We start from the raw sequence: 27,389 nt of genomic DNA on the forward strand, positions 1-27,389 counted from the left end.
CGGATCTTATTGCATCTCAGCAAAACAAGATGTACTTTTAATAATTAATGTATTTAGATGTAGAAACAATGTGATATAGTCTGCCAATAACCGTGAAAATATATTCAAACGCATGCCAGAAAAAAACAGATTAATTGAAAGCTTTGGTGGCAAGACATATTTAACCCTAATCAGAGAGCTGATTATGAATGAATATTGCCACAGTCCCAGGTGACCATAGGCTACTTGCCCCTTTGAGAGCCGATTGGTGGTGACATAACTTGAGGGTCACCACACCTCAGGCGAGGGTGCCGGTATGGAAATTGAACCCATGATGTTGGGGCCAGTTCGGCATCATGAACCAGCTGCCCAGCCAACTGAGCTGACCGACGATGAATATTCATGCTTTAAATATTATTTCACCTTTTTAAATCCTATGCTCAAGGCAGATTGGTTTCTGAAATACCTATGTAACATTTCTAGCTCAATTTAACGTTATATTTGCTGGAGTAAACTAACAAGGCCAGAAGTGACGAATAATATATTTTGATTGGAAGAATGCGAAGAAAAAAAAGATATCAAATGGTACAACTGCAGAGTAGAATCACAGAATTGTTGCAGAGCAGAAGGGGCCATTTAACCCTTTACAATCGGCTCTCCAAACAAACATAATGGCCGTGATTCTGACTGGTGCCAAAACGGGAGTACTTTACTCCGACACTGGTTCCGAGACCCGATTCTCGGGTCCTGGGGAGGCCGGCACGGCGCTGGAGCGGTCCACGCCGCTCCAGCTGCCGGTCCCAGCGTCGACCCGGCGCCGCGGGGTCCGCGCATGCACAGTTGGGCCGGCGCCAACTAGCGCAAGGGCCATCATCCCCGCGCCTGCCCCGACGCCAAATGGCGCAGGGATCCAGGAGCCGGCGCGGAAGAAAAGAGCTCCTCAGCCAGAGAGGCCGGCCCACCGATTGGTGGGCCCCGATCGCGGGCCAGGCCACTACGGAGGGCCTGCCAGGGGTTGGACCCCTCCTGCCCCCCCACAGCCCCCGGTCCCTTCAATCCCGAGGTCCCGCCGGCCCAGAGCATGTTAGAACGGGCCGGAGAATCGCGGCGCCGCTGGAGGATCGCCGCCACGGCCGTTTGCGGCGATTCTCCGTGCGACCATTTTCACAGGGGTGGGAGAATTGCGTCGGGGCGGCATGGCGCGATTCGCATGGCGCCGTGGCGATTCTCCCACCCGGCGTGGGGTCGGAGAATCCCGCCAATGACTTTGTCCCACTTCCCTGCCTTTTCCCCATACCCCTGCACATAAAGTAATCATCTAATTCCTTCTGGAATGCCTCGCTTTAAACCGGTCTCCCAAATTTTAAATGGAGGTAGAAACAATCGAATTTGTACAGTGCAGAAGGAGGTTATTAAGCCCATCGAGTCTGCATCAACCCTCTGAAAGAGCAACCTACCTAGGCCCACACCCCTGCCCTATCCCTACAACCACGTAACTTTGGACTGCGGGAGGAAACCGGAGCACCCGGAGGAAACCCACACATACACTGGGAAAATGTGCAAACTCCACACGGACAGTTGCCCAATGCCAGAATTGAACCCCGGTCCCTAGCGCTGTGAGGCAGCAGTGCTAACCACTGTGCCACCATGATGCCCGAGTGAGAGCGAGAGAGAGAGAGAGAGAGAGGGGGAAAGCTGGTGGGTGCCCAAACTTTTTAACACGATTGGACAAGTTAATAAAGGTGGTTTTATAAAGCATATGGCCCGCCTATGGGTTTCCGAGGTGCGTAAGGTGGCTTCAGTGGGAATTCCCATTGAGAGCGGCGGGAGCAAAGAATCCGGTTGGCAACGAACGGCACGCTGCCTCCCGTTGACAAGAGACACACAACTGGGAGGCCGGAGAATCACGCCCATATATATATGACCACTCATTCAGTCCAAGCTGGGGGATTTGTATCCAATTCTGGCTACCACATTTCTGGATGGATATGAAGATTGTGATGGATCCGGAAGAGATTTACTGGAACAGTTCCATGGATGCAGGATTCCATACATATGGATAGACTTGAGAAGCATTGGTTGTTCTCCTCATAGCTGGGATGGCAAAGTTATTTGATAAAGGTATTTCAAATCATGAGGGTTTCAAATAGAGTAAATAAAGAGAAACTGCTTTGAGCTTCTGAAGTGTCAATAACCAGCGTTCATAGTAAGGTATTGGCACAGGAACAGGAGGCTCCACAAGGAAAACGTTCTATCCGAAGGGTACTTGTGATTTGGAAAGCCTGAAAACGTGGTGGATACAGGTTCAATATTAGCCTGGATAAATATCTGAAGGAGGTGATATTTACCGGAATATGGGGAAAAAGCAGGGGAGTGAGACTAACTGGATTGCTCTTCAAAAGAGCTGGTACAGGTTCGATGGGCCCAATGGCCAGCCTCTCTGCTGTGCTATTCTACGGGCAGCATTTAATGGAGGCGCCAGGGGTCTTACCCACCAGCTGAAGAGCCAGAAAGAGCCTGGCATCGCCTCCTTCCCCTGAATTAAGTGTCAATCAGGTTTTTAACCGGCAGTGGCGGCGGAAGCCACCCCCCCCACCCCTCAAATTCAGGACCCGGTGTTGGAAATCCCGCCTCCCAAGAGCTGATGGCCAATCAAAGGCTGGCAGCTGTGTATGTCTTGGTCTTGCCACCGCTATAGCAGTGGCTGCTGCCATCATCTCACCCACCCGAGGCCCAGGATCCAGGCCACAGGCAAGTGATGGCGGCCTGGCGTCATGTGGGAAGGCTGGGGTGCTGTCAGCAAGGGCAAAGGGTGGCTCTCAATGCCCCCCTCCATCCCGATGTCAGGCCCCTCGATCAGGCAACAGCAACCCCAACAGTATATGCTTTTTTGGGCTTCACACAAGGCAAGTCCCCTCACCTGCCACTGGGTTGATACTATTATCAGCGGGAAGAGGCATTAATTGCCCCTTTAATGCCTTTAATCGGGGGACAGGACGGAAAAGCTGTCCATAGGCCTCCCCTTCTGGACGGGATCCCCACCGTTATGCCCGATTAAGTGTCACACCCCACCTTTCCCCCACGCATTCGCAATGAGATTACTCCAGGGTTGAATGGCCTGGAGACTCCAGGGTCGGTGCGAAGTCTGCACGTTCTCCCCGTGTGTGCGTGGGTTTCCTCCGGGTGCTCCGGTTTCCTCCCACAGTCCAAAGATGTGCACGTTAGGTGGATTGGCCGTGATAAATTGCCCTTAGTGTCCAAAATTGCCCTTAGTGTTGGTTGAATGGGGTTACTGGGTTATGGGGATAGGGTGGTGTGGGCTTGGGTAGGGTGCTCTTTCTAAGAGCTGGTGCAGACTCGATGGGCCGAATGGCCTCCTTCTGCACTGTAAATTCTATGATAATTCTATGAATGACAATTGAACCGGAAAAGAGCAGCAGGAGAGGGAGTGAGAAGTCAGGATGGAAGGTCACACATTGTTACCCCTACTGATGGTGCTGTGTTCACTGCCTGTTTAAACCTGGTTAGAAGCACCAAGACAAATTTCAGTGCAGGCTCCTGTCTGCAGAAACCCCTGCAATGTTTCGCATACCGGGACCCAGTTAGACCGCCTCGCATTTGGGGGCCACATTTTCCCTGAACAACTGGGTGACACAGAGCGTTTAGCCTCTGTACTGTCCAACAATGATTTCCAAGTTTGAGACTGTATTCCGCAGAATGACTCTCACAAGCAGCAGATCGCTGACTTACCTAAACCTCTCAGTGGTCTGGGCGGAAATCGAGGACCAGTGTCTGTTCAACGTCTGCATGCGTTTGATCTCCTTGTCGTTCAGGGGTAACCTGTAGCCCAATTCATTCAGACGGTCCAGGTCAGGAACCGTACTGCTGAACCTTAGCATCTGGACCTGTGAAGTACAAAAAACAAAGTGTTTTATCATCCTGCCTTCAGACTGTCCCCGAAACACTGATCAGCATTTCTCAACCGGTCACTGAATAAAAGTTAACAACCAAGTAATCCCTGAGTGGACACTCAATTCACAGGAATAGTGAGAACGGAAGGAAGCCATTCACCGGCTTACTCATGGACGTGAGCTCCTTGCATCCTCAGGTCTTCCTGCATTGACCAGACCCAGATACGCCTATAACCCTGAAACGGGAAACCTTCCCCTCATTCTACTCCCAGGAATTAAAAAAACAAAAAGCATTCTGGGATGTGAGCTTCATTGGCTGGGCCAGAATGCCCAACCCTAACTGCCCTCCATTGGAGAGTCAACAACATTTCTGTGGGTCTGGAGTCACATGTGGGCCCGGCCAGACCAAGTAAGGACGGCAGATTTCCTTTCTTAAAGGACATTGGTGAACCAGTTGGGTTTTTATCTGCCGCGGCGAGATTCGAAGCCGGGTTGCTAGATCTAACTGGGTTACTAGTCCAGTGAAAACACCACTGCGCCTCTTACACTGTCGTGCAATCTCTTTCTTGACAAGTTTTCATATTTTGTGAAAATTTTATTAAAGGGACCATCCTTTAAAACAGAGATGAGGAGGAATTTCTTCAGCCAGAGGGTGGTGAATCTGTGGAACTCTTTGCCGCAGAAGGCTGTGGAGGCCAAATCCCTGAGTGTTTAAGACAGAGATAGATAGGTTCTTGATTAATCAGGGGATCAGGGGTTATGGGGAGAAGGCAGGAGAATGGGGATGAGAAAAATATCAGCCATGATTGAATGGCGGAGCAGACTCGATGGGCCGAGTGGCCTAATTCTGCTCCTATGTCTTATGGGATACGGTCAACTATTACTCTCCAATCTGTAGCGTACACCAGTGCCACACAACCAACTCCTCCCCATGTTGCCACTGTTGGAATCCAGCTTATCACCTGGACGTATCTGGGTCCAATGAATTTTTCCAACATCCCCGTGAGTGCTCGCAGACCCACTCCAGAGCCACTACCTGGTGGCTTCAGTACCCCATCCACTCCCCCTACTCTGTAGTGCAATCCCACCCACATCAAAAACCTTCATGTTCTCTTGCCATTTTCAGTTTTGTGATCCTATGTCATATCGCTGGATGTCTTGGTTTCATATCCCTCCGCTCGCAGCTTCACCTCACTCAATTGCTACACCCTCCTCCAGGCCTGAAATCCTCCAAAATGTCGATACATACCTGGGGCGGAATTCTCCGGGAATTGGCGGGGCGGGCAGAAACGGCGCAGTGGAGTGGCGGGAACCACTCCGGTGTCGGGCCGCCCCAAAGATGCGGAATCCTCCGCACCTTCAGGGGCTAGGCCGGCACCGGAGTGGTTTGCACCACACCGACTGGCGTGGAAGGCCTTTACCGCCACCCCAGCCGTGGCCTATGGGAATCCGCCGGCCGGCGTGGGTCCCGCATGCGCAGGAGCGTCAGCGGCTGCTGACGTCATCCCCGCGCATGCGCGGGGGGGGTGTTCACCTTCGCGCCGGCCATCGTGGAGGCTTACACTGCTGCCGTGTAGGAATAGAGTGCCCCCATGGCGGGCCCCGATCGTGGGTCAGGCCACCGTGGGGGCACCCCCCGGGGCCAGATCACCCCGTGCCCCCCGCCCCCCCCCCCCCCCCCCCCCCCCCCGAGGACCCTGGAGCCCGCCCGCGCCACCAGGTCCCGCCGGTAAGGGACCAACTCCAATTTACGCCGGCGGGACCTGCATAGAACGGGTGGGACTTCGGCCCATCACGGGACGGATATTCGCCGGGGGGGAGCCCGCCGACCGCCGCGATTCCTGCCCCCACCAAATCTCCGGCGCCAGACAATTCGGCAGCCGGCGGGGGCGGGATTCACACCGCCCCCTGGCGATTCTCCGACTCGGCGGGGGGGGGTCGGAGAATCCCGTCCCTAGTTTCCATTGCTCCATCTTTGGCAGCTGTTGTCTTCATGTGCCTAGGCCCCAATCTCTGAAGGTTTCTTCTAAACCTCTCAGCTCCCCTCTCCCATGCTCCTGTGAAACCTACATCTTTGAAAAGGCCTCTGTGTCACATGTTCCAACACATATGTGTGTGTATATGTTTGTGTTTATGTGTGTGTCTGTATGTGCATGTGTGTGTTATAGACGGAGGCAAAGACTCCACGAGAGACCAGATGACAGGATACAACTTACTTTATTCCACAATAATCATCCACCCCACCCCACCCCACCCCACTCCACTCCACTCCACCCCACATCTCCGTCCTGAACTGCTTCCAGGTCAGAGTTTACATTCTGTGGGGAGCTCCTCCAATTAAGAGGAAGCTCCGCCCCCTAGTCACCTGAGTAATTCATTCTCTGAAGTGAAGGAGGGAAGTGAATACTATACAAACTCTTTCCCTGATGGGGGTTGTAACACCCCCTCCCCTCCATTCCCAGCAATTCCGGAAAAATGTCCATGTCCTCAGGTGGAGGGTTCCGTGGCCGCTTGGGTTGTGGGCCGAGTTTCAGGGGTAGTACAACAGGTGCAGGAGGTGTGTAGCATACCGGGGACCGCCGCGTCCGTAGTGAATGTCATAGCTGGCATGTCCCAGCCGGTAAGGCTGCTGGTACAATCGGTGCCAGCAAATCGTCGCCGGGCGGTCTTGGTCTTGGGACTCCTCCTTGGCTATACCCTGGATGGAGTCTGCGTCCTGAGTGGGGCCTCCGGGCCACGTGCCGGTGGTTTCGGGTCGCGTCGTCATAAGTGCTCCAGGTGGCGCCCTGTAGCTGGGCTGCATCGGAGACTGGCCCCAACGTGTGGAGGACTACCCCAGAATTTCATAGAGGGATCCATGTGGTTCTGGTCCAGATGTTCCTCGCATAAACCGCTGTCTTTGGGCATGCCATGTGCCACGGCCGCCTTAATGCCATATGGCAAGGCGCCACACACGAGGAGCAGGGACTTGTCTAGGTCAAAGTGGTAAGCAATTCCTCTGACAGGAGACCTTGTGAAGCCCCTTCTTGTGCGGAGGGCCCCAGTTCCACTTATGTTCCTTCTGCAGTAGTTGGTGGAGCAGACTGAGCAATGGCCATCCTGGGTATGAACTTCCCGTAATAGTTCACTCAGCCGAGGAAAGAGGGGTGCTCCATTTGGTCACGAGGAATGGGAGCCTGGCGAATCGGGACGGGGTTTATATTCTGTGGGAGCTCCTCCAGTTAGAAGGACGCTCCACCCCCTAGTCACCTGGATAGCTCGAAGTCAGAGGTGTAGGAGGGGATCTTTCTCTGAGCTCCTGCTGCTTCTGGCTGTAACCCTGCTTACGGACCTGGTGTGTTCGTCGGGCTGCTGGCTGCCTTTTTCAGACTTTGAAACCTGGATTACGGCAAGGGAGAATGGTGCTATGGCCAGTTAGATGGAGGGCAAGAGGAGCCTGTTGTTGCTGCCAGTTGCTTACAGGAGGGAGAGAGAGAAGAGAGCTTGCAGTTGCCACGCGTGGGACTCGTACTTGTTACTGGCTGCCTTTCTGCTTATCGGCTTGGAATGAAGGGGGCGAAGAGCGGACTTGGTTGGCCTGCTGCTGGGCTGAATGTGGAGGAGAACGGACTGGCTTTTGCAGTTTTGGACTGGATGGTGTCTGGAGATCGGATGCCGGAGCAGTAGGGCGGTGGCCCAATTGACTATGTGTACTGATGTTGCTTTTGGTTTATTGTTGGGGGATTGTATGGTTATTATTCTATTTTTGTTGTCTGTTGGTTTTTTTGTGTCTAGCGGCTGGGTGCCCGCCAGTTGCGGCCCTCCTGCATCTGTGCACTGGGTGTTGGGGCTTCCTTCCTAATGCTAGTGAACGGAAGGAGTTTTTTTTCTCTCTCTCTCCTCAACCGCACGCTGCCTGTTCTATTCCGGTGGACTGTGCTGCTTGAGTTTCTTGTGGTATTTTGTCTTGTTCCTTTTTGTACAGGGTGTTCTCTCCCTCTCTTCCACTATGCCCCGTATCAGTGTGTCCTTTTCCAGTAATCTGCACTGCTCGTTTGGGTGCCTTTCAACCAATGTGGGCTACCCTTGTGGGGGGGGGGGGTGGGGGGGGAATGATCCACCTGAGGACATGAACATTTCTCCCGATTCTCCCCACCCTTGCCAGTTTACAGGAAGTTCTTTGGGTTGAACTGTGCCTCCTCTTGGGAGGAGAGGGTGTGTTTTCTCTTTCCCTCTCTCTTCCGCCATGCCCCATATCGGTGTGTTCTTTTCTGGTGGTCTGTGCTACTTGTTTTGGTGCCTTTCCGCTGATGTTGGGCTATCAGGGGAGCTGGTGGTGGTGGGTGTGTGTTGGCTTGAAAGCTGGTGGTTTGAGTTGGTTGAATTGCATGACTGTTTTTAGCATGTTGCTGAATCTTTTGTATTCTTGAGTTGTCAATGAACTTAAAATATCTGTAGGAGGGGAATCATTCTCTGCTTCTGGCTGTAACCCTGTTTCCAGACCTGGTGTGTTATTCTGGATGCTGGGTGGCGTTTTTCAGACTTTGAAGCCTGGACTACGGCAAGGTTGGTTGATTATATGCCTTAGGACTTTTTATTAAGGTTCCATATAAACACAATAGTTGTAGAAGGCAACTGGGGCTGGATCGAGACGATTCATCCATTACTGTCAGGTTGGCTCTGAGCAGCAACAAAGAGGTGCTGCTGAAATGTATCCATCCTCATGATTTGGAGTCTGGGAATGCCAGGGCAGCAACAGGAAGATGAAAACACAGCAAAACGGCACGAGAATCCAAAACAACAGAAAGCAGATGGATCTACACATTCATGTCCATTTAATATCTCATGGATAAAACGAGACAAAGATCTTACCTTAAGCTCTTCCATTCTGTCCTGGATTATGGTCAGATCCGATGATCGGTTGGGATCCTGCGATTTTAGTACCTCATCGGCCTCGACAATCCACTTCTCCAGGGCTTCCAGCCGCCTGCTGAACACCTCATAATCTTGTATGCCAGCCTGTAGCAGTATGAAACATTCCTGGTGAGTGGCTTTTACAATCAGAGCATTTTTCTCCACAGACCCCTCGGCTCATTCGAAGCACTCGGCTCTGAGTCAGAGGTTCCAGGGTTCAATCCCCGCTCCAGAGACTTGAGCACATAATCCAGTCAGATTCTCCACGTCAGTACCGAGAGAGTGCTGCACTGTCAGAAGCCGTCTTTCATAGGAGAAATTAAATTGAGGCCTCATCTGCCCACTTGGCTAATGTAAAAGGTGAAGAGGAGGGGAATTCTCCCGGTGTCCCATCTAATATATATCAAACAGCATCAATAAAACAAACTTGTTCATTGGAATCTTTCTGTGCACAAATCAGTTGTGGCATTTATATATTTTTGTGCACAACCTCAGGGTATCCCATAGTGCTTTAAAGTCATTAATGCACTTTTGGAGCAAAATGACTGCTATGCTGTAGATAACTTTAGGGTGCGAATTTGAGCTCGCACCAGGCGTCCGTCAGTGGGATTGGCGGCACGGAAATATCCCGCGGGAATTGGGAAAAGCGATTCTCGCCGGAGAGATTATGGTGGCGATTCTCCGAGCCCTGCGCCGGGCCGGAGAATTGCTGCAACCGCGCCACGACGCCCCGACGCCGGCGCGGGATTCACCGAGGTGCGGAGAATCGGCGTTGTTTGCGCCGGCGCAGCGCCGCTTGCTGGAATCGGCAGGGCCGCCGATTCTCTGGCGCGAATGGGCCGAGCGGCCGCGCGGATACGACAGAGTCCCGCCGGCGCCGTTCACCCCTGGTCGCTGCCGGCGGGAACTCTACACGAACGGTCAGGGGGCGGCCTGTGGGGGGGACGGGGGCTCCGTCCCCGGGGGGGGTCTTCCATGGGGTCTGGCCCGCGTAAACCGCTCCAGCGCCGTGCTGGCCCCCTGTGGGGGACAGATTCGGTCGTACCCAGGCCCGGTTGGTGCCATCGTGAAACGCGACGGCGTTCACGAGGGAGCGAACACTTGGGCTCCAATTGGGAGAATCGCCCCCCATGTTTCCTGATTCTCCCCACCCTTGCCAGTGTCGTCACGAGGTTCAGGCCCACAAAGGACTAATTTTTATAGATTTAAATTAATTTAAATATTATTTCTGGGCCCGCGCCACTTGAACCCCCGTATTAAATATTCATACCTCATCAACATGATGTCACATTGGCGAGGTTCACAACTGGTTTGGCCAGAAATATGGTAGTCAAGGGGATCCTTCTGTGGGCGCAGAGGGAAGTACAGCCCCGAGGGGAGGAGAAGGAGAAAGGGACATGCCCTGGCATTGCCCCCAGCACAGGTTTGGCACTCCCAGGTTAGCATAGTGCCAACCTGGCAGTGCCGACCTGTGCCAGGGGGCAGTGCCAAGGATGAGTCCTAGTAGGATCCCCATGGTCCGAGGGGTGGGAGGTGCGTTGATGTGTGGGGGAGAGCAGACACTGAGGGTCATGAGGGGGTGCCGACTATACTTCTTCGGTGTTGGTGGGAGGTGGAAAGCCACAGAGGATTTTCAGGGTGCCTCCGGAAGCTCCATGATGGAGTCTGGAGTCTGTTAGGCCGCAGTGCTGATCGGGCCATGTTTTAAAGATGGCGCCCCGATCTCTGTGGAGCCAGTTGCCAGCGCTGTGAGACCCCACCCCGCCAGAGTGACGGCATAAATCGTGGCCACTCATTTTCTCTCTCCAGGAGTCTCAATATTTGGAGAGAAAACTGGTCTGTGCAACTGGAGAGTTACATACCAGCTTTCTGTCTGAGCCTTCCACTTTCCCAAATTCTGGTGATATTCCATCCCACTATCCAGGCTGACTGGAGTAGAGTACTGAGAGAGCTGCATTATTGGAACTGTTCCCTTCCAGCATTCATTGATCGATGTCCACCGCTCAACCAGATTATCTGGTCATTGTGCAGATACAAAGGGACAAATGGCCTCCTTCTGCACCGTCACAATTCTGGTGACTCTCATTGTTGTTCATGGGATCTTGCTATGCGCCAACTGGTTGCCACACTTACAAACTACAACAGTGACTGTATTTCAGAAGTACTTCAGTTGCTGTGGGATATGCTAAGTTCATGAAAGGTGCTATATAAATTTTCCCCTCAGGAACTGCTGTACAACTGGTTTGTAAATTGTCTACACTTTGCATTTTGAGCCCTCTCAACATTCTGATAGTAAATCGAAGTTGTGCCTGACTTGTTAAAAGAAATGACAATTATGCACACCAGAGCAAATGCCGACTGTTAGATAAGTTAGTGGCACAGAAACTGGAACTGTCGGAGGTACCTGTAGCACAGTCCGCTGCCTGCTCAGAGCTTGCTCCAGGGAAGCCAGTCGCTGGGTGAGGGACAGCTGGTCCGACTGAATAGCAGCTGCGGCAGAAGAGTCCACCTGCTGTCTCAGCTCCTCTCCAAGGTCTGAGAGAACGTGAAGAGAATCTCGCACTGTTCCCAACTCCTCCAGCTGTGCCTGCAGTGGGAATTTAAGAGCGTTTCAGTAAGGTGTGTAGGCTGGCAAGTTCAAGAGAACTGGATGGCTTTTACTCATGTTCAGCACTCCAAGCCTCCACTATCCCATGTGCCCCAAATTCTGGCTGATCTGCATCGTAAATCTATTTCTCTGCTTTCATTCTGTAACACGTAATACCCTGACTGAATGAAAATCTATCCATCTCCATTTTGAAAGTTTTAATTGATCTAAAACAGCTGCTTCACTTAACTCTCTTTGATGGGGTCAATGTTTGTAAACATTGGGGTTACAGCCCTTAAGGGTCACTGATCCATGAAGGGAAATATTAATAATAATCCTTATGGTCACAAGTAGCCTTACATTAACACTGCAATGAAGTTACTATGAAAAGCCCCGAGTCGCCACATTCCGGCATCTGTTCAGGTACACAGAGGGAGAATTCAGAATGTCCAAATTACCTAACAGTACGTCTTTCGGGACTTGTGGGAGGAAACCGGAGCACCGGGAGGAAATCCACGCAGACACAAGGAGAATGGCTGCAGCTGGTTTGTCGAAGCTGTCAATCACAGCCCACTACTAGAAAGTTATGAATGGCTCACAGCTAATGGATCTGCAGGGTTGAAACACAGGTCACGGTTGTTCTCCTTCCAGAAATTGACATGTGGGGTCCCAGGCAAGTGTTACAGCTGTCATTTGTTACACTGCCCCTGTTTGAACTGCTCTCTAGCTTCCAGACAGGGGTCCCTGCGGGAGGTCCATCTAGTTAGGGGGTCCCTGGGGAGATCTCCCTAATACAAAGTCCTTGAGGGTGGTCTCCTTATAACAGGGAAGACTTGGGGGAGGGGGTGGGGGCTGTCGCAATTAAGGGGGACCCTGGAGTAGGGAGAGGGATCTGGTTGGAGAGCGGGTGGGCAGGTAGTGCATTGTGGGGGAAGGGGAGGGTGGCCCTTGGATAGACTCTGGGAGGAACTCCCTAAGGAGTTACCCACTTGGCTCACCGTGAGAACCACCACTCCAGGGCCACACTGGTAGATACCACGAATGATCCGCGCCCACATGAATCCCGGCCCCGGGCCCGGAGAATCACGGAGGGCCGAAGCATAGGGTGCCAGGCCTGCTAAATGGATGCAAACATCCATTCAGACCAATGTGCATTCATTTCCATCCTCCCGCAGGCAGCGGTCTCTGACCTCGATTCCAGCGCCAGTGCGGGCTTGGAGCATCGTCTTTTAATCATTGCTCACTGACACCCGGTGACGATCCCGATTTTGTGATCCTCCGCCGCATTGTGGACCCAGATACCAGCACTGGCTGACAGACAGCCCAGTCCTGTATTTCTGATCAGCTACACTATCTGGAAGGGGGAATTTATCTTCAGAAAGTTAATTGATCTAATTGTGAAAGAATTCTATTTCAGAAGTCGCATGCCATTCATCATGTTTTGCAATAATTTCAATAAAGGAAAATGCATTTGTCGTGACTGTTGAATTGCCTTGCCATACTGTGCGGGTGTTAAAACTTGCATCTAAAAGTGTGCAATTCTATTAGCACCTCTGCTCGATGGAAAGCAGTTTTCAATGGATATCACTGCCATAAGAACAAGAAGCAACATGTGGATTTTTTGTTTGACACAGTTGAGTAGTTAAGATTTGGAACAGGCTCTGTGATAAAGTGGCGGTAGTTACAAATTTGATGGTAGCATTGAAAAGGTAACTGAATAAATGCTTGGAAGGGGAGAAAGAATTATAGGAATTATGGACAACGAGTAGACAGATGGGACTAACTGGGTTGCACTTCGAAGGAGCTGGCACAAACTCGATGGGCCAAAATCCAGAGTCATAGAGTTTTACAGCACAGAAAGAGGCCCTTTGACCCACCGTGACTGTGCTGGCCACCAAGCACCTATCAACCCTAATCCCACTTTCCAGCACTTGTGTGCAGTGCTGTTTCAAGTGTTCATCTCAATGTTTCTTAAATGTTGTGAGGGTTCCCGCCTCTACCACCTGTTCAGGCAACAAGTTCCAGATTCTCACCACCCTCTGGGTGAAAAAGCGTTTCCTCAAATCCCCTCGAAATTTCCCGCCCCTCATCTTAGATCTATGCCCCTGGTTATTGACCCCTCCTCTAAGAGGAAAGGTTTCTTCCTGTCTACCCTATATATGTACCTCATAATGTCCTCGATTTTCCTTGTATGTAAACAGGAACTAGGAATTACTTTCTATAAATTCTCACAACTCAATACACTTCAACCCTGCTCCCCAGTCCCTATCCCACTCCTCTGTATAAAAATGGCTAAATATCCCTTTTGCAACGTTTCCTTGGGATCTACCATACTAAGACACAGTGGTTTTATTCTTAAAAGGGCTAAAACAGTGATGGACAACCTAGGTTGGCCAGTGGGCCGTATGAGAGGCCCTGCCCTCCTTCATCTCAGTGGGCCACATTATTGAAATCAGGTTTGTTCACTAACCAAGGCCCCATGAATAAGATTAAATACTTTATTTAATATTTACCAAATATTTCATAACGAGTTATAGAAAATGCTTAATCATATATATATTAAAAGAACTGTCATCATCTTCAAAAGGTAAAAACAAAATAAATATTTACACTTTGCACACAGCAAGGCTCTCACAGTCAATGTTGTGAGCAAACAGCATTCGCCTCACTTCACTTGTCCTGCTTTACGTGCTGATCACTTGACATAGTGGTGGAAAAAAAGCCTCGCAGACGGAAATCAGCAGAATGAGGCAACTGTGCGCGTGGTCAACGGTCAACAAGATGTCCTGTGGGCCACACTCAGAGCCCTGATGGGCCACATGTGGCCCCCGGGCTACAGGTTGCCCAACACTGGGCTCAACGCAAATTTGGGTTCTGGCTTTACTTTAGCACTGTTGCGTTTATCATACTCACGTCACAGTCCTGAATCCATTTTGTAACCTCCTCCTCAGCGATATCCCTGTTTGCGACTTTCTTAATCAACTCGTTGCTCTTCTCTTCCTGCTGTTGCACTGTAACTGAACACTGGCTCGAGAAATCTCTGTATTTCTGCCAGAGTTGGAGCAGAACCTTGCTCGAGTGCAGCTGCTCCATGATATCTTGATGCAAATTATTCCAGCTGTCGCATAAAAATGAAACGTGCACATCAGGGTCAAGTATGAGGTTAGTCATTTAACTTTAGATCAACAAACGGCAACAGAACATAAACTTTGGGTTAGATGGTACAGATTATGCCAAATGCAGGATTTCCACCCTATCCCAAAATTGTGTCAAGTGGCTCGCGATTCCCTGCCCCACACCGCAGTTTACATCACCCAGCTCCGGTCCCAAATTCTGTCACATCCTCCTAATCGCCCCCAGACTTCTCGATTCCACAAGGTGTACCACCTGCGCCCTCAGCTCAACACTCACCAAAATTACCTGCTCTTTCTCCTCAACCATTTCCTCCTTTGTCTTCACTATCATTCCAGCTCATTGTTATCACCTACATTCCTCAAGGTATCCTTCTCCCACTCCATTCTCACCAACAACTTACATTTATAAACTTCTCTGATGCAGTAAAAAGTCCCAGGGTCGATATAAATGTTGGCTCTTCATCAACATGACTATTCCCAAACCTCCAGTCAACACTGGGGCTCTGAATGGATCATCACAATTCAATTCCTTTATCACTCGCTATACAATTGGCTGCATTTACAGCTTTGAGGTGGGTAGAGGGTTTTGGGAAAAACCCCCGTTTGGTCTGCCTGTCTGGGAGAAAGTGCCAAAAGGACAGGCTTCCCATGATGGGGTGGGGGGGTTTCAGGCTGATCATCCATGATCATTCAACCATTTTGCATTGTAGAGAACCAATAAACCCTGTAGTGACAGTAGGATGTGTAACAAAAAAGGCATTCATTGATACCTTTCCACTTTCTTGAAAACATTCCTTTTTACTCCAGGCCAATAAAAGTGTCAATTATCAAAACCATTTAAGGTATCAACAGCTGAACTATAAGCACCAGAATCCCTTTGTGTTGTGTAAATAGACAGCATAGATCAGAGAGATAGAGCTATCAATCAAGCAATGTTTTCTTTGGGATCTGGGCGGGATTCTCCGACCCCCCGCCGGGTCGGAGAATCGCCGGGGGCTGGCGTGAATCCCACCCCCGCCGGTTGCCGAATTCTCCGGCACCGGATATTCGACGGGGGTGGGAAACGCGCCGCGCCGGTTGGCGGGCCCCCCCTGGCGATTCTCCGGCCCGCGATGGACCGAAGTCCCGCTGCTGGAATGCCTGTCCCGCCGGCGAGAATCAAACCACCTCTCTTACTGGCGGGACAAGGCGGCGCGGGCGGGCTCCGGTGTCCTGGGGGGGGCGCGGGGCGATCTGGCCCCGGGGGGTATCCCCACGGTGGCCTGGCCCGCGATCGGGGCCCACCGATCCACGGGCGGGCCTGTGCAGTGGGGGCACTCATTTCCTTCCGCCTTCGCCATGGTCTCCACTATGGCGGAGGCGGAAGAGACCCCTCCACTGCGCATGTGCGGGGATGCCGTGAGCGGCGGCTGACGCTCCCGCGCATGCGCCGCACAGCAAAGTAATTTCCGCGCCAGCTGGCGGGGCACCAAAGGCCTTTCCCGCCAGCTGGCGGGGCGGAAATCAGTCCGGCGCGGGCCTAGCCCCTCAAGGTGAGGGCTCGGCCCCTCAAGATGCGGAGAATTCCGCACCTTTGGGGCGGCGCGATGCCGGACTGATTCGTGCCGTTTTTGGCGCCGGTCGGCGGACATCGCGCCGATTGCGGAGAATTCCACCCCAGGTCTTTTAGTACTCTAATGGATGTCTCAGCCAAGAATACATAATGATGTATGGCATGCTGGGGTACTGAAAAGAGGTACCTTAGCCCACATCTTTATCCCCACCTTCAATGACCTCCATTAACTTCGCCCAACTCATCCTTGGTCTGGCGCGGTTCCGTCTTTCCGATTAGGAGTTTAATCAAGGCCCCCAGCTGTCCTCTCAGGTGGGTGCAAAAGATCCAATGGCACTATTCAAAGAAGAGCAGGATGGTTCTCTCCTGCGCTGTCCTGGCCTACATTTATGCTCAGACACATTACCGAAACAATTTATCTGGCGATTATCACATTGCTGTTTCTGTAACTTAGCTTTGCACAAATTGGCTGTTGCTTAAAATAGTGATCAGGCGACTTCTGGTGACGGCGGGTGGGAGGCGGCCGCACAATGGAGAGCTCCCGCTCGGGAATGGCATTTTCGGGGCTTTAAGCCCGGTCCCAGGGTCCACGGAGGCGGCAGAAGCAGGGAGAAGGCACAGAGGAGGCACTGTGAAGACACAGGAGGGAAAAAACCCCAAAGAAAAATGTCGAGGGTGAGCAAAAGAACGGCCGGAAAAAAACCAGCTGGAGGTCGGTCGGGGAGTGGAAAGGTCACCGCGGGGTCACCAGGAAAAATGGAGGCTGGAGCACCAGGGAAGGCCGCACTGCTTATTGCTGAAGAAATAACTAAGGTGATGGCTGCGGAATTTGAAAAGCAGTTGGCACAGATTGTGAAATGTATGGAGATGGTGAGGAAGGAGATGAGGGAGGTTTTGAGTGTGCTGGTGGAAGAGGCGGTTTCCCCGGTGATGACGGCGGTGGCGAGCGCAGTGGCGGAGGTGCGAGAGCAAGGGGAGGCGCTGAAGGAAGTGAAGGAGACATTATTGCAGCACGGTGATCAACTTGCCTCGATGGGGAAAGAGATGCGGAAGGTGATGGATACTAACAAGGATCTGTGAGGAAAAATGGAAGACCTGGAAAATAGATCCAGGCGACAGAACTTGAGGATTGTGGGGCTGCCCGAAGGAGTTGAAGGACCGAAGCCGACTGAGTATTTTGCCGCGATGCTGGCAAAACTATTGGGGGAGGGGGAGGACCCCTCCTGATATGAACTGGATCGGGCTCATCGGTCGTGGAGGCCTGTACCAAAGGCGAGTGAGCCGCCAAGGGCAGTGACTCTGTGCTTCCGTAGGTACAGGGTGAAGGAGAAGGTCCTGTGCTGGGCCAAGCAGAAGCGGGTGGTGCAGTGGGCTGGAGCTGGTATACGTGTATACCAGGACTTTACGGTGGAGCTGGCAAGGAGGCGGGCTGCCTTCAACCGGGTGAAGAGGGCACTGTTCATTAGCAAGGTGCGGTGCGGCATTGTATATCCAGCGAAGCTGAGGGTGACTTACAAGCTCAGGGACTTTTATTTTGGAACGGCGGAAGCAGCGGAGGAGTTTGCGAAAGCAGAAGGACTGTGGCAGAACTGACAAATTGAGGAATGGCCATGTGCCGATGTAACCTCATGACTGTATTTTCTTATTTTTTGTATCACTGCGCGCGGGTGTAGAGATTAAAGGAGCCAAGGTGGTTTTTATTTGGACAAGGGAAGGGACGGGACTTTCACTCGAAATGAGAGCTCTTTGGGGTGTAGGTGGATATGTGGGGTTTGTGTGCTAAAAGGGGATCTTTGGGCTTTCCAGGGGCCGGGCAAATGGGAAAGGGTCCCGGGCGGGGGCCTCCACGCTGGCCGGTTTAAGCCGGCCAGTGAATGGGAGTGAGGTGGGGGGAGGGGCTGCGACCATCGGAGCCTGGCAGAACAGGGTCCGAGTGGTCTAGCCGGGAAGGAACCGAGGGTGGGGGGAGGAGTTTTACAAGAGGCAGTGGACGGGAGGAGCTGGAGACCTGGGGGGGTGGGAGCTGTGTAAGATTAAGGGTGACTACGGGTAATCCCCGATTCCTTTTTGTCATTTGTTTATGTAAACATGCGGGTTGAGGTTTGGGGGTTGGTGGGTAGATGGGATCATTGTTATTATGGGGACTGACATATCTTGTTGGTTATTGTTTATTGTTGATGGATGTAAACGTAGGAGAAAATGTGAAAATGGAGGAGAATAAAAAAAAATAGTGATCAGGCTTCAATTGTACTTTATTGACTGTAAAATGGTTTGGGGCATCCTGTGGCTGTGGAAAGTGCTATATAAATATAAATCTTGCTTTAGTGTTCATTTTGCACTGCCACCTTCAACCACTGCCTCTATGGAGTTTACTAGGTGCTATACAAATGCAGATCCTGGTTGTTGGGGGGCACTAATCCCAAGGAAAAGGGACAGCAAGGTTGACTATTCCACATTATTGATGTATAAGATACAATAAAAAGAACAAGTGATTGAAAGACTGAAATATCATCCCTGGGGTTCCACTGACATCTTGAACTCCTCAGCAGTGATTATTTGTAATCAGCCAATCAACAGCTTCAAATGACACTGGGAAGTGCGAATGATACTCAAGCAACCCATGAGATCAGAGCCGCAGTTTTCCCAGCACTTCGGGTTGGGGGCAGGGTCAAGGGAAATGCCGATTTGGGGGAACCATAGATTTGAACCAGGGAAGTGGGATGGAAATTTTCGGAGATGGGAGGAGAAAGGAATTAGGACACCAAAAGATTTGTTTCTTGGGGGTCGTTTTGCAGGATTGAAGGAGCTGGGAGCGAAGTATGGCCTGGAGCAGGGGGAAATATTTAGATACATCCAGGTTTGAGACTTTGCCAGAAAGGAGATATAGAGCTTCCTGGTAGAGCCGGCCTCCATGTTGCTGGAGGAGGGGCTGACGTCAGGGGGACTGGCGAAGGGGGGTAGTGTCGGCGGATTACAGGGCTGGAAGAGGAGAAGGCACCGCTGAATGGGATCAAGGCAAAGTGGGGAGGAAGAGTTGGGAGAAGGTATGAAGGAGGGGTTCTGGTGTGAGGTGCTCCGGAGGGTGAACGCCTCTACCTCGTGCGCAAGGTTGGGGCTGATACAGCTGAAGGTGGTGTATAGAGCGCACCTCACAAGGGCGAGGATGAGCCGGCTCTTTGAGGGGGTAGAAGATGTGTGTGAACGTTGCTGGGGGGGCCCGCAAACCACGTTCATATATTTTGGTCCTGTCCAAAACTGGAGGATTACTGGAAGGAGGTTTTTAGGGTAATCTCTAAAGCGGTGCACGTGAAACTGGACCCGGGCGCTCGGGAGGCCATATTCGGTGTGTCAGACCAGCCGGGGTTGGAAACGGGTGCGGAGGCAGATGTTGTAGCCTTCGCCTCGTTGATCCTGTTGGGATGGAGATCAATCTCTCCACCCTGTGCCCTGGTGTGGCGGGGGGACCTGCTGGAATTCCTGACTCTAGAGAAGGTCAAATATGAACTGAGGGGAAGGATGGACGAGGTTCTACAATTCATGGGCGTTATTCATTATGCACTTTCGAGAATTGGATTACATCGAACATTAGTACAAAGTCTTACAACACCAGGTTAAAGTCCAACAGGTTTGTTTCGATGTCACTAGCTTTCGGAGCGCTGCTCCTTCCTCAGGTGAATGAAGAGGTCTGGACCTCTTCATTCACCTGAGGAAGGAGCAGCGCTCTGAAAGCTAGTGACATCGAAACAAACCTGTTGGACTTTAACCTGGTGTTGTAAGACTTCGTACTGTGCTCACCCCAGTCCAACGCCGGCATCTCCACATCATCGAACATTAGGGTGGGGGGATTGGGAGGGTTGGGGGGAGGGAAACTGACTGTATGTGTTAATGATGACTATAGGTGATCCCTGATTCCTTTTTGTTATTCGTTTATGTTAAGATGCGGGCTAATGTTTGGGGGTTGGTGGGAGGATGGGATTGTTATTATTAATATGGGGATTGACATTACATTCGTTACTGATTATTTTTTATTGTTGGTGGGTGTAAATTTGGGAGAAAATGTGAAAAAGGAGAATAAAAATATTTTTTAAAATCAAAAATGAGATCAGAGCCTTAAAGCTGATCCCAATCATCCATAACGTCTGACATTTATAAATCTCTGAATGTGAACTGGCGTTGGGAGGGACAGCTAGTTGTAATTCACCTCATGCTTAGGCGGCAGCATAATGGTGAACATAGAGGTGGCAAGGTAGCACACTGGTTAGCACTGCTGCCTCACATTGCCAGAGACCCGGGTTTGATTCTGACCTCGGGTGACTGTGTGGAGTTTGCACATTCTCCCAGTGTCTGCTTGGGTTTCCTCCGGGCACTCCAGTTTCCTCCCACAGTCCAAAGGTGTTCAGGTTAGGTGGATTGGCCATGATAAAATTGCCCCAAGTGTCCAAAGGTTGGGCGGGGTTACAGGAATAGGGTGGGGGGTTGGGCCAAGGTAGGCTGGTCTTTCGAAGGGTCAGTGTAGACCCGATGGGCCAAATGGCCTCCTTCTGCACTGTAGTGATACTGTGCTGTGATACACGTGTTATTTTTATTTGTTCTCAGGATGTGGATGACTCTGGTGAGGTTACATTTATTACCTGTTCCTGGTTGCCTGGAGGGCATTAAGATTCAACTATGATATGAGTTACTGTAGAAGACACAATGCACCAGCTTCTCATAAGGGATTGGGTAAACACGTTGTGGGTTCATTTATTAAGAGTAGGCACGTTAGAACAGTTATACGTAGGTGTAAAGCTTGAAGATATCAGAATTGTATGTATGCACTCTGCTCAAAGCAAAGGCGAACCTAAGATTGGATCACAATTCCCTTTGAGCAATATCATGCTGATATCCCTTAAAGGCATATTACAACAAAATGGATGCACAGAGGCAGTACCTTCTCTTCCCTGAGACACATCAGTGAATCGCCTGGACATTTATGACAATCGGCCATTTCTTTTGTGAATTTCCTGCTACCAGGTCAAATGACCAAATTTATTGAATTCAGCTTTCCGTGGCGGGATCTGAACTCATGGTCGCTGTGTTGTACATCCAGAACCACTAAGCTAGAATCATCATGCTTCATTCAAATAGAGGGGAACATCTCTGAAAAGACCCACATAAGAGGAGGAAATTGTCGAAACCTCACCCAGAGCAGTCAAACACCAGTGAAATCATTGCACAACAGGCCTAGGGATTGTTCCAAACAGGAAATTCTGCACTTATAGATTAGAACTATTCAATAAGGCAGCTGCCATTGTACTGAGGTACAGGACTAGAAAATGCTATTGCAGGAGCAACACTCCCATGAAGGTGCATGTACACATTGCCATTTGGAGTGTACTGCGCATTGAAATAAACAGGCCACTCACAACCGGGTGTTCCGGTTTCCTCCCACAGTCCAAAGATGTGCAGGTTAGGTGGATTGGTCATGATAAATTGCCCTTCGTGTCCAAAATTGCCCTTCGTGTTGGGTTGGGTTATGGGGATAGGGTGGAGGTGTTGACCTTGGGTAGGGTGCTCTTTCCAAGAGCCGGTGCAGACTCGATGGGCCGAGTGGCCTCCTTCTGCACTGTAAATTCTATGAACAGCAAGGTGGAGCGTGTAGTTAAACATCAAAATGCCAGCTGTAAAAGCACAAGTGACTGCAGAGAGCACTGGACTGAGTGCAACTGTAATTACAGAAGCAGCAAGCGCGTGAGAGAGGAAACCTGTGATTGGAGGAGCAGCGAGTGTGGGAGAGAGGGAATCTGTAATTGGAGGAGAAGCGAGTATAGGAGAGAGGGAATCAGTGATTGTAGGAGAAGCGGGTATGGGAGAGAGGGAATCAGTGATTGGAGGAGAAGCGAGTATGGGAGAGAGGGAATCTGTGATTGGAGGAGAAGCGAGTATGGGAGAGAGGGAATCTGTGATTGGAGGAGAAGCGAGTATGGGAGCGAGGGAATCTGTGATTGGAGGAGAAGCGAGTACCGAAGAGAGGGAATCTGTGATTGGAGGAGCAGCAAGTACGGGGACAATTTTTCTTTTAGATAGAGGGTTCAAGAGATGGAATCATCGACCAGAAGTAGTGGTGAAAGCAGAATGCAAAATAACTTATTTGAAAAAGAAAAATATGAAAAGGGTCTGCAGAATTGAGTGTGCCAGGACAGACACAATGGCCCAAATGGTCGGTGCCGCAAAACTCAATGGCACTGTGGTGAACCACTGTATTATGGGATGTAAGGTAGGACCTGCACTACAGGTTCGCCGCCTACCGGCTGGTTCCGCCCACTAAGAACAGTATAAATATGCATGACCTCCAGTGCCCTGCCATTTCGCCAGCTGCAACAGGAGGCCAAGCATCTGACTGTAATAAAGCCACAGTTGTACCCAATCTACGTCTTTGTGCAATTGATCGTGCATCAATTTATTACAGTCAGGTTTTTCCACAGAATGGATATCCGAATTAAGCCCGATCGCCTGCAGCTGGATCCTCACTCGCCCGACGCCAGGAAAGACTTTACTCACTGGCTAGCATGTTTTGAGGCCTACATCAATGCTGCGGACCCCGCGCCAACAGAGGCTCAGAAGATAAACATCCTGTACTCCAGACTGAGCTCCAGCGTGTTCCCGTTGATCCAAGACGCCACGAATTACGCGAAAGCAATGGAACTCCTTAAAGAACACTGCGCGCAGAAAGCGAACACGCTCTTCGCCAGGCATGTACTTGCCACCCGCTCGCAACTACCTGGTGAGTCCATCGAAGACTTCTGGCGGGCCCTAATTCCACACGTCCGGGACTGTGACTGTCAGGCCGTTACCGTCGGCGAACACGCAAATCTCCTCAGGCGCGATGCCTTCGTGACGGTGATTGCGTCGGACCGAATCCGAGAACGATTACTGGAAGAGGCCACGCTTGAATTGGCGGAGACGAAAATCATAGCGCTCTCCATGACGGTCGCATCCCGTAATGTGCAAACTTACCCCTCCCACCGCGCTGCCCACCCTTCTACCCCTTCCTATCCCTCCTGGACCCCGCCAACGACCTCCTCAGCTGGGGCCCTGCCTTCCCAATACGCCTGCGCCGCACGCGGATCTGCGCACCCCGGGGGTCCCCGCTGCTATTTCTGCGGTTAGCAGAAGCACCCCCGCCAAAACTGCCCGGCCTGCACTGCCGTTTGTAAAGCCTGCAGTAAAAAGGGCCACTTCGCGGCTGTGTGCCAGGCCCGTGCAGTTGCTGCGATCGCGCCCGCTATCGCCCCCACCCCCACGCCAGACGCACAATGGGAGCCGTCATCTTCTCCTCCCGGGCCACGTGCGCCCCATGGGTGCCGCCATCTTGTCCCGACCCCGCAATGTGCCCACCATGGGCGGCGCCATCTTGTCCCCCACAGAGTCTCCGGACATCCCGAGATCGGAACTGCACACGCTCGCCACCCGAAGCATCCGACGGCTACCCGCGGCTCGCTTCGATGACGCTGGACCAATCTCGCCCGCACAACCTGGCCACCGCGTCGACGACGGTGAAAATCAACGGCCACGCGGCTTATGCCTGCTGGACTCCGGGAGCACCGAAATCTTCGTACACCCTGATAGGATAAGGCGCTGCTCCCTCGCGGTCCATCCTGCCAATCAAAGGATATCCCTAGCCTCCGGATCCCACTCCGTCCCGATCCGAGGCTTCTGTACAGTCACCCTCACTGTCCAGGGCGTAGAAGTTAGTAACTTCCGCCTCTATGTCCTTCCTAATCTCTGCGCCGCACTCCTGTTGGGCCTGGACTTCCAGTGCAATCTCCAGAGCCTCACCCTCAAATTCGGCGGGCCCTTACCCCCCCTTACCGTTTGTGGCCTCGCGACCCTCAAGGTCGATCCCCCCTCCCTTTTTGCCAATCTAACTGCGGATTGCAAGCCCGTTGCCACCAGGAGCAAACAGTACAGCACCCAGGACAAGACCTTTATCAGGTCCGAAGTCCAGCGGCTGCTTAAGGAGGGTATTACCGAGGCCAGCAACAGCCCCTGGAGAGCACAAGTGGTAGTGGTTAAAACTGGGGAGAAACACAGGATGGTCGTGGATTACAGCCAGACCATCAATTGGTACACACAGCTCGACGCGTACCCCCTCCCACGCATATCTGATATGGTCAATCAGATTGCGCAGTACCGGGTCTTCTCAACAATTGACCTGAAATCCGCCTACCACCAGCTCCCCATCCGGAAGTCGGACCGGCCATGCATGGCCTTCGAGGCGGACGGTCGCCTCTACCACTTCCTTAGGGTCCCTTTCGGCATCACAAATGGGGTCTCAGTCTTCCAAAGGGAGATGGACCGAATGGTCGACCAGTACGGTTTGCGGGCCACCTTTCCGTACTCAGATAATGTCACCATCTGCGGCCATGACCAGCAGGACCACGATGCCAACCTCGATAATTTCCTATGCACTGCCACTCTTCTCAACCTGACCTACAACAAAGAGAAATGTGTGTTCAGCACAACCCGATTAGCCATTCTCGGCTACATAGTCCAAAACGGACTTCTCAGGCCCGACCCTGACCGCATGCGTCCCCTCATGCAGCTTCCCCTCCCCCACTGCCCCAAGGCCCTCAAACGCTGCCTGGGGTTCTTTTCCTACTACGCTCAGTGGGTCCCAAACTATGCGGACAAGGCCCGCCCACTCATTCAGTCCACACTATTCCCCCTCGCGGCCGAGGCACAACATGCTTTTGCAAAGGCCGGGATGCGCACAGTGGACAAGTCACTGGCTTTTCAAGTAGAAAGCGACGCTTCAGACGTCACCCTTGCCGCCACTCTAAACCAGGCAGGCAGGCCCGTGGCATTCTTTTCCCGCACCCTTCATGTCTTTGAAATTCGACATTCATCCGTCGAAAAGGAGGCCCAAGCTATCGTTGAAGCTGTGCGGTATAGGAGGCATTAGCTGGCCGGTAAGAGATTCACTGTCCTCATGGACCAACGGTCAGTAGCCTTCATGTTCAATAACACACAGCGGGGCAAGATCAAAAATGATAAAATATTGCGGTGGAGAATCGAGCTCTCCCCCTATAATTACGAGATTTTGTATCGCCCCGGTAAACTCAACGAGCCCCCAGACGCCCTCTCCCGAGGTACATGTGCCAGCACACAAGTGGACCAACTCCAGGCCCTACACGACAGCCTTTGGCACCCGGGGGTCACTCGATTGTACCATCTGGTCAAAGCTGCAATCTGCCCTACTCCGTCGAGGAAGTAAGGCAAGTCACCAGGGACTGCCAGGTCTGTGCGGAGTGCAAGCCGCACTTCCACCAGCCAGAGCATGCGTGTCTGGTGAAGGCTTCCCACCCCTTTGAACGCCTCAGCGTGGATTTCAAAGGGCCCCTCCCCTCCACCGACCATAACACGTACATTCTCAGTGTGGTCGATGAGTACTCCAGATTCCCCTTCGCCATCCCATGCCCCGATATGACATCTGCCACCGCCATCAAGGCCCTCAGCACCATCTTCGCTCTGTTCGGTTGCCCCGCCTACATCCACAGTGACAGGGGATCCTCATTCATGAGCGATGAGCTGCGTCAGTTCCTGCTCAGCAGGGGTATAGACTCCAGCAGGACGACCAGCTACAACCCCCGGGGAAACGGGCAAGTAGAATGGGAGAATGGGACAGTTTGGAGGGCCGTCCAGCTGGCCCTATGGTCCAGGAACCTCCCAGCCTCTCGCTGGCAGGAGGTCCCCCCGACGCGCTGCACTCCATCCGGTCACTATTGTGCACCGCCACTAATAACACACCCCATGAACGTGTTTTTACCTTCCCCAGGAAGTCCACATCCGAGGTGTCGCTCCCGACTTGGCTCGCTGCTCCAGGACCGGCCCTTCTCCGTAGGCACGTCCGACTCCACAGGGCGGACCCCTTGGTTGACAGGGTTCACCTGCTCCATGCCAACCCTCAATATGCCTATGTTGAGTTCCCCAACAGCCGCCAAGATACTGTCTCACTCAGGGACCTGGCACCGTCAGGTTCCACCCCAACAACCCCCCCCCACCAATGCGCCCCCCCCCCCCTTCCCATCATGCCGCCAATATTGACCCCACCAGACCACCCCTCCTCCCCCCCCCTTTCTGCACAAGAGGACTTCGGCACGCACCCGGAGTTCCCTGATGACTGGCCAGCATCAGCACCACCACCTCCGCCATCGGTGCCACCTCCACCACCGTCGGCACCGGCCTCACCGCCACCGTTACGCCGATCCCAACGAAGCACCAAATCACCGGACCGGCAGAACCTTTGACTCCGGACCGTCAACATGGACTTTTTCTTTTTCTTCTTACTACTGTACATAATTGCACTATTTGTATATAGATTCACATCACCCCCGCCAGACTCATTTTTAACAGGGGGTGAATGTGGTGAACCACTGTATTAGGGGATGTAAGGTAGGACCTGCACTACAGGTTCGCCGGTAGCTCCTGCCGGCTGGCTCCGCCCACTAAGAACAGTATAAATATGCATGACCTCCAGTGCCCTGCCATTTCTCCAGCTGCAGCAGGAGGCCACGCATCTGACTGTAATAAAGCCACAGTTGTACCCAATCTGCGTCTTTGTACAATTGATTGCGCATCAGGCACATCCCAGCATAAAAGGCTAACTGGTTCACGATGAATTATACTGCAGCTTTTAGCCACGATGCTGTTGCAAAGCTGTGTTATTGATAAACAACGGGAGCTGTGCTCCCTGGAATCCTTACCTCGTGTTAACTTCATTCAGATTAGTGGTCAGCAAGCTGTTAACCGGCGGCTGGCACTCCTTTAGCAGCTGGTTGGACATAGAATCAAACTTCCGCAGGCTGCACTCTGACCTCTCCAACTCCTCTTGCAGCTTCTGTCAAAGAAATGTGGACCAAATGTTGATGAAGTAACGGCAGGTGGCATTTATATTCGAGGAAAAGGGGTGACGTTTTTGATTTTGAATTGGCGGAAACCAACTTTGGCCCTTTGCAGTTGGAGCAACTTAGGCAATGAAATGAACCACCTTGTGCTTTAAACCAAATGAAGCCTTGAATTAATTATGGTCCTGCATCAGCTGGACAGATGCTGCCTCAACCAACACTGACAGGAACTGAACTGAAATAAAGCTCTATGCCAAACTTGGCAGCACCTTGTAATTCTCTTGAGCTTGTGTGCACAATGATAGGTGCATTACATTGAAGGTGACCAGAGTGGACCAAAGGGGAAAATGGAAAGGGTTAGCACATAGAAGTCAAGGGTGAAGAAAAGGGTTCTGAAAGTAAAGGTTGGGAAAAGAGAAAGAAATTGGGCGCGATTTTCTAGCTGCT

The 27,389-nt window shown here is 51.9% G+C and overlaps 1 protein-coding gene across 13 annotated transcripts in view; it reads right to left on the reverse strand.

Moving 5' to 3' along the window:
• Positions 1–27,389, reverse strand: part of syne1b (spectrin repeat containing, nuclear envelope 1b) — a 669,902-nt gene that overhangs the window by 166,333 nt on the left and 476,180 nt on the right. For all 13 annotated transcript variants that reach the window (XM_072505314.1, XM_072505250.1, XM_072505295.1 and 10 more), the window contains 5 exons: positions 26,802–26,935; positions 14,284–14,488; positions 11,188–11,370; positions 8,742–8,888; positions 3,730–3,884 (listed from right to left, as the gene is read on the reverse strand). In XM_072505314.1, the coding sequence (XP_072361415.1) occupies positions 3,730–3,884; positions 8,742–8,888; positions 11,188–11,370; positions 14,284–14,488; positions 26,802–26,935 (824 nt within the window). The remainder of the gene's footprint in view (positions 1–3,729; positions 3,885–8,741; positions 8,889–11,187; positions 11,371–14,283; positions 14,489–26,801; positions 26,936–27,389) is intronic.

This window comes from Scyliorhinus torazame, chromosome 1 (assembly GCF_047496885.1).
Source record: "Scyliorhinus torazame isolate Kashiwa2021f chromosome 1, sScyTor2.1, whole genome shotgun sequence".
NCBI lineage: Eukaryota > Metazoa > Chordata > Chondrichthyes > Carcharhiniformes > Scyliorhinidae > Scyliorhinus > Scyliorhinus torazame.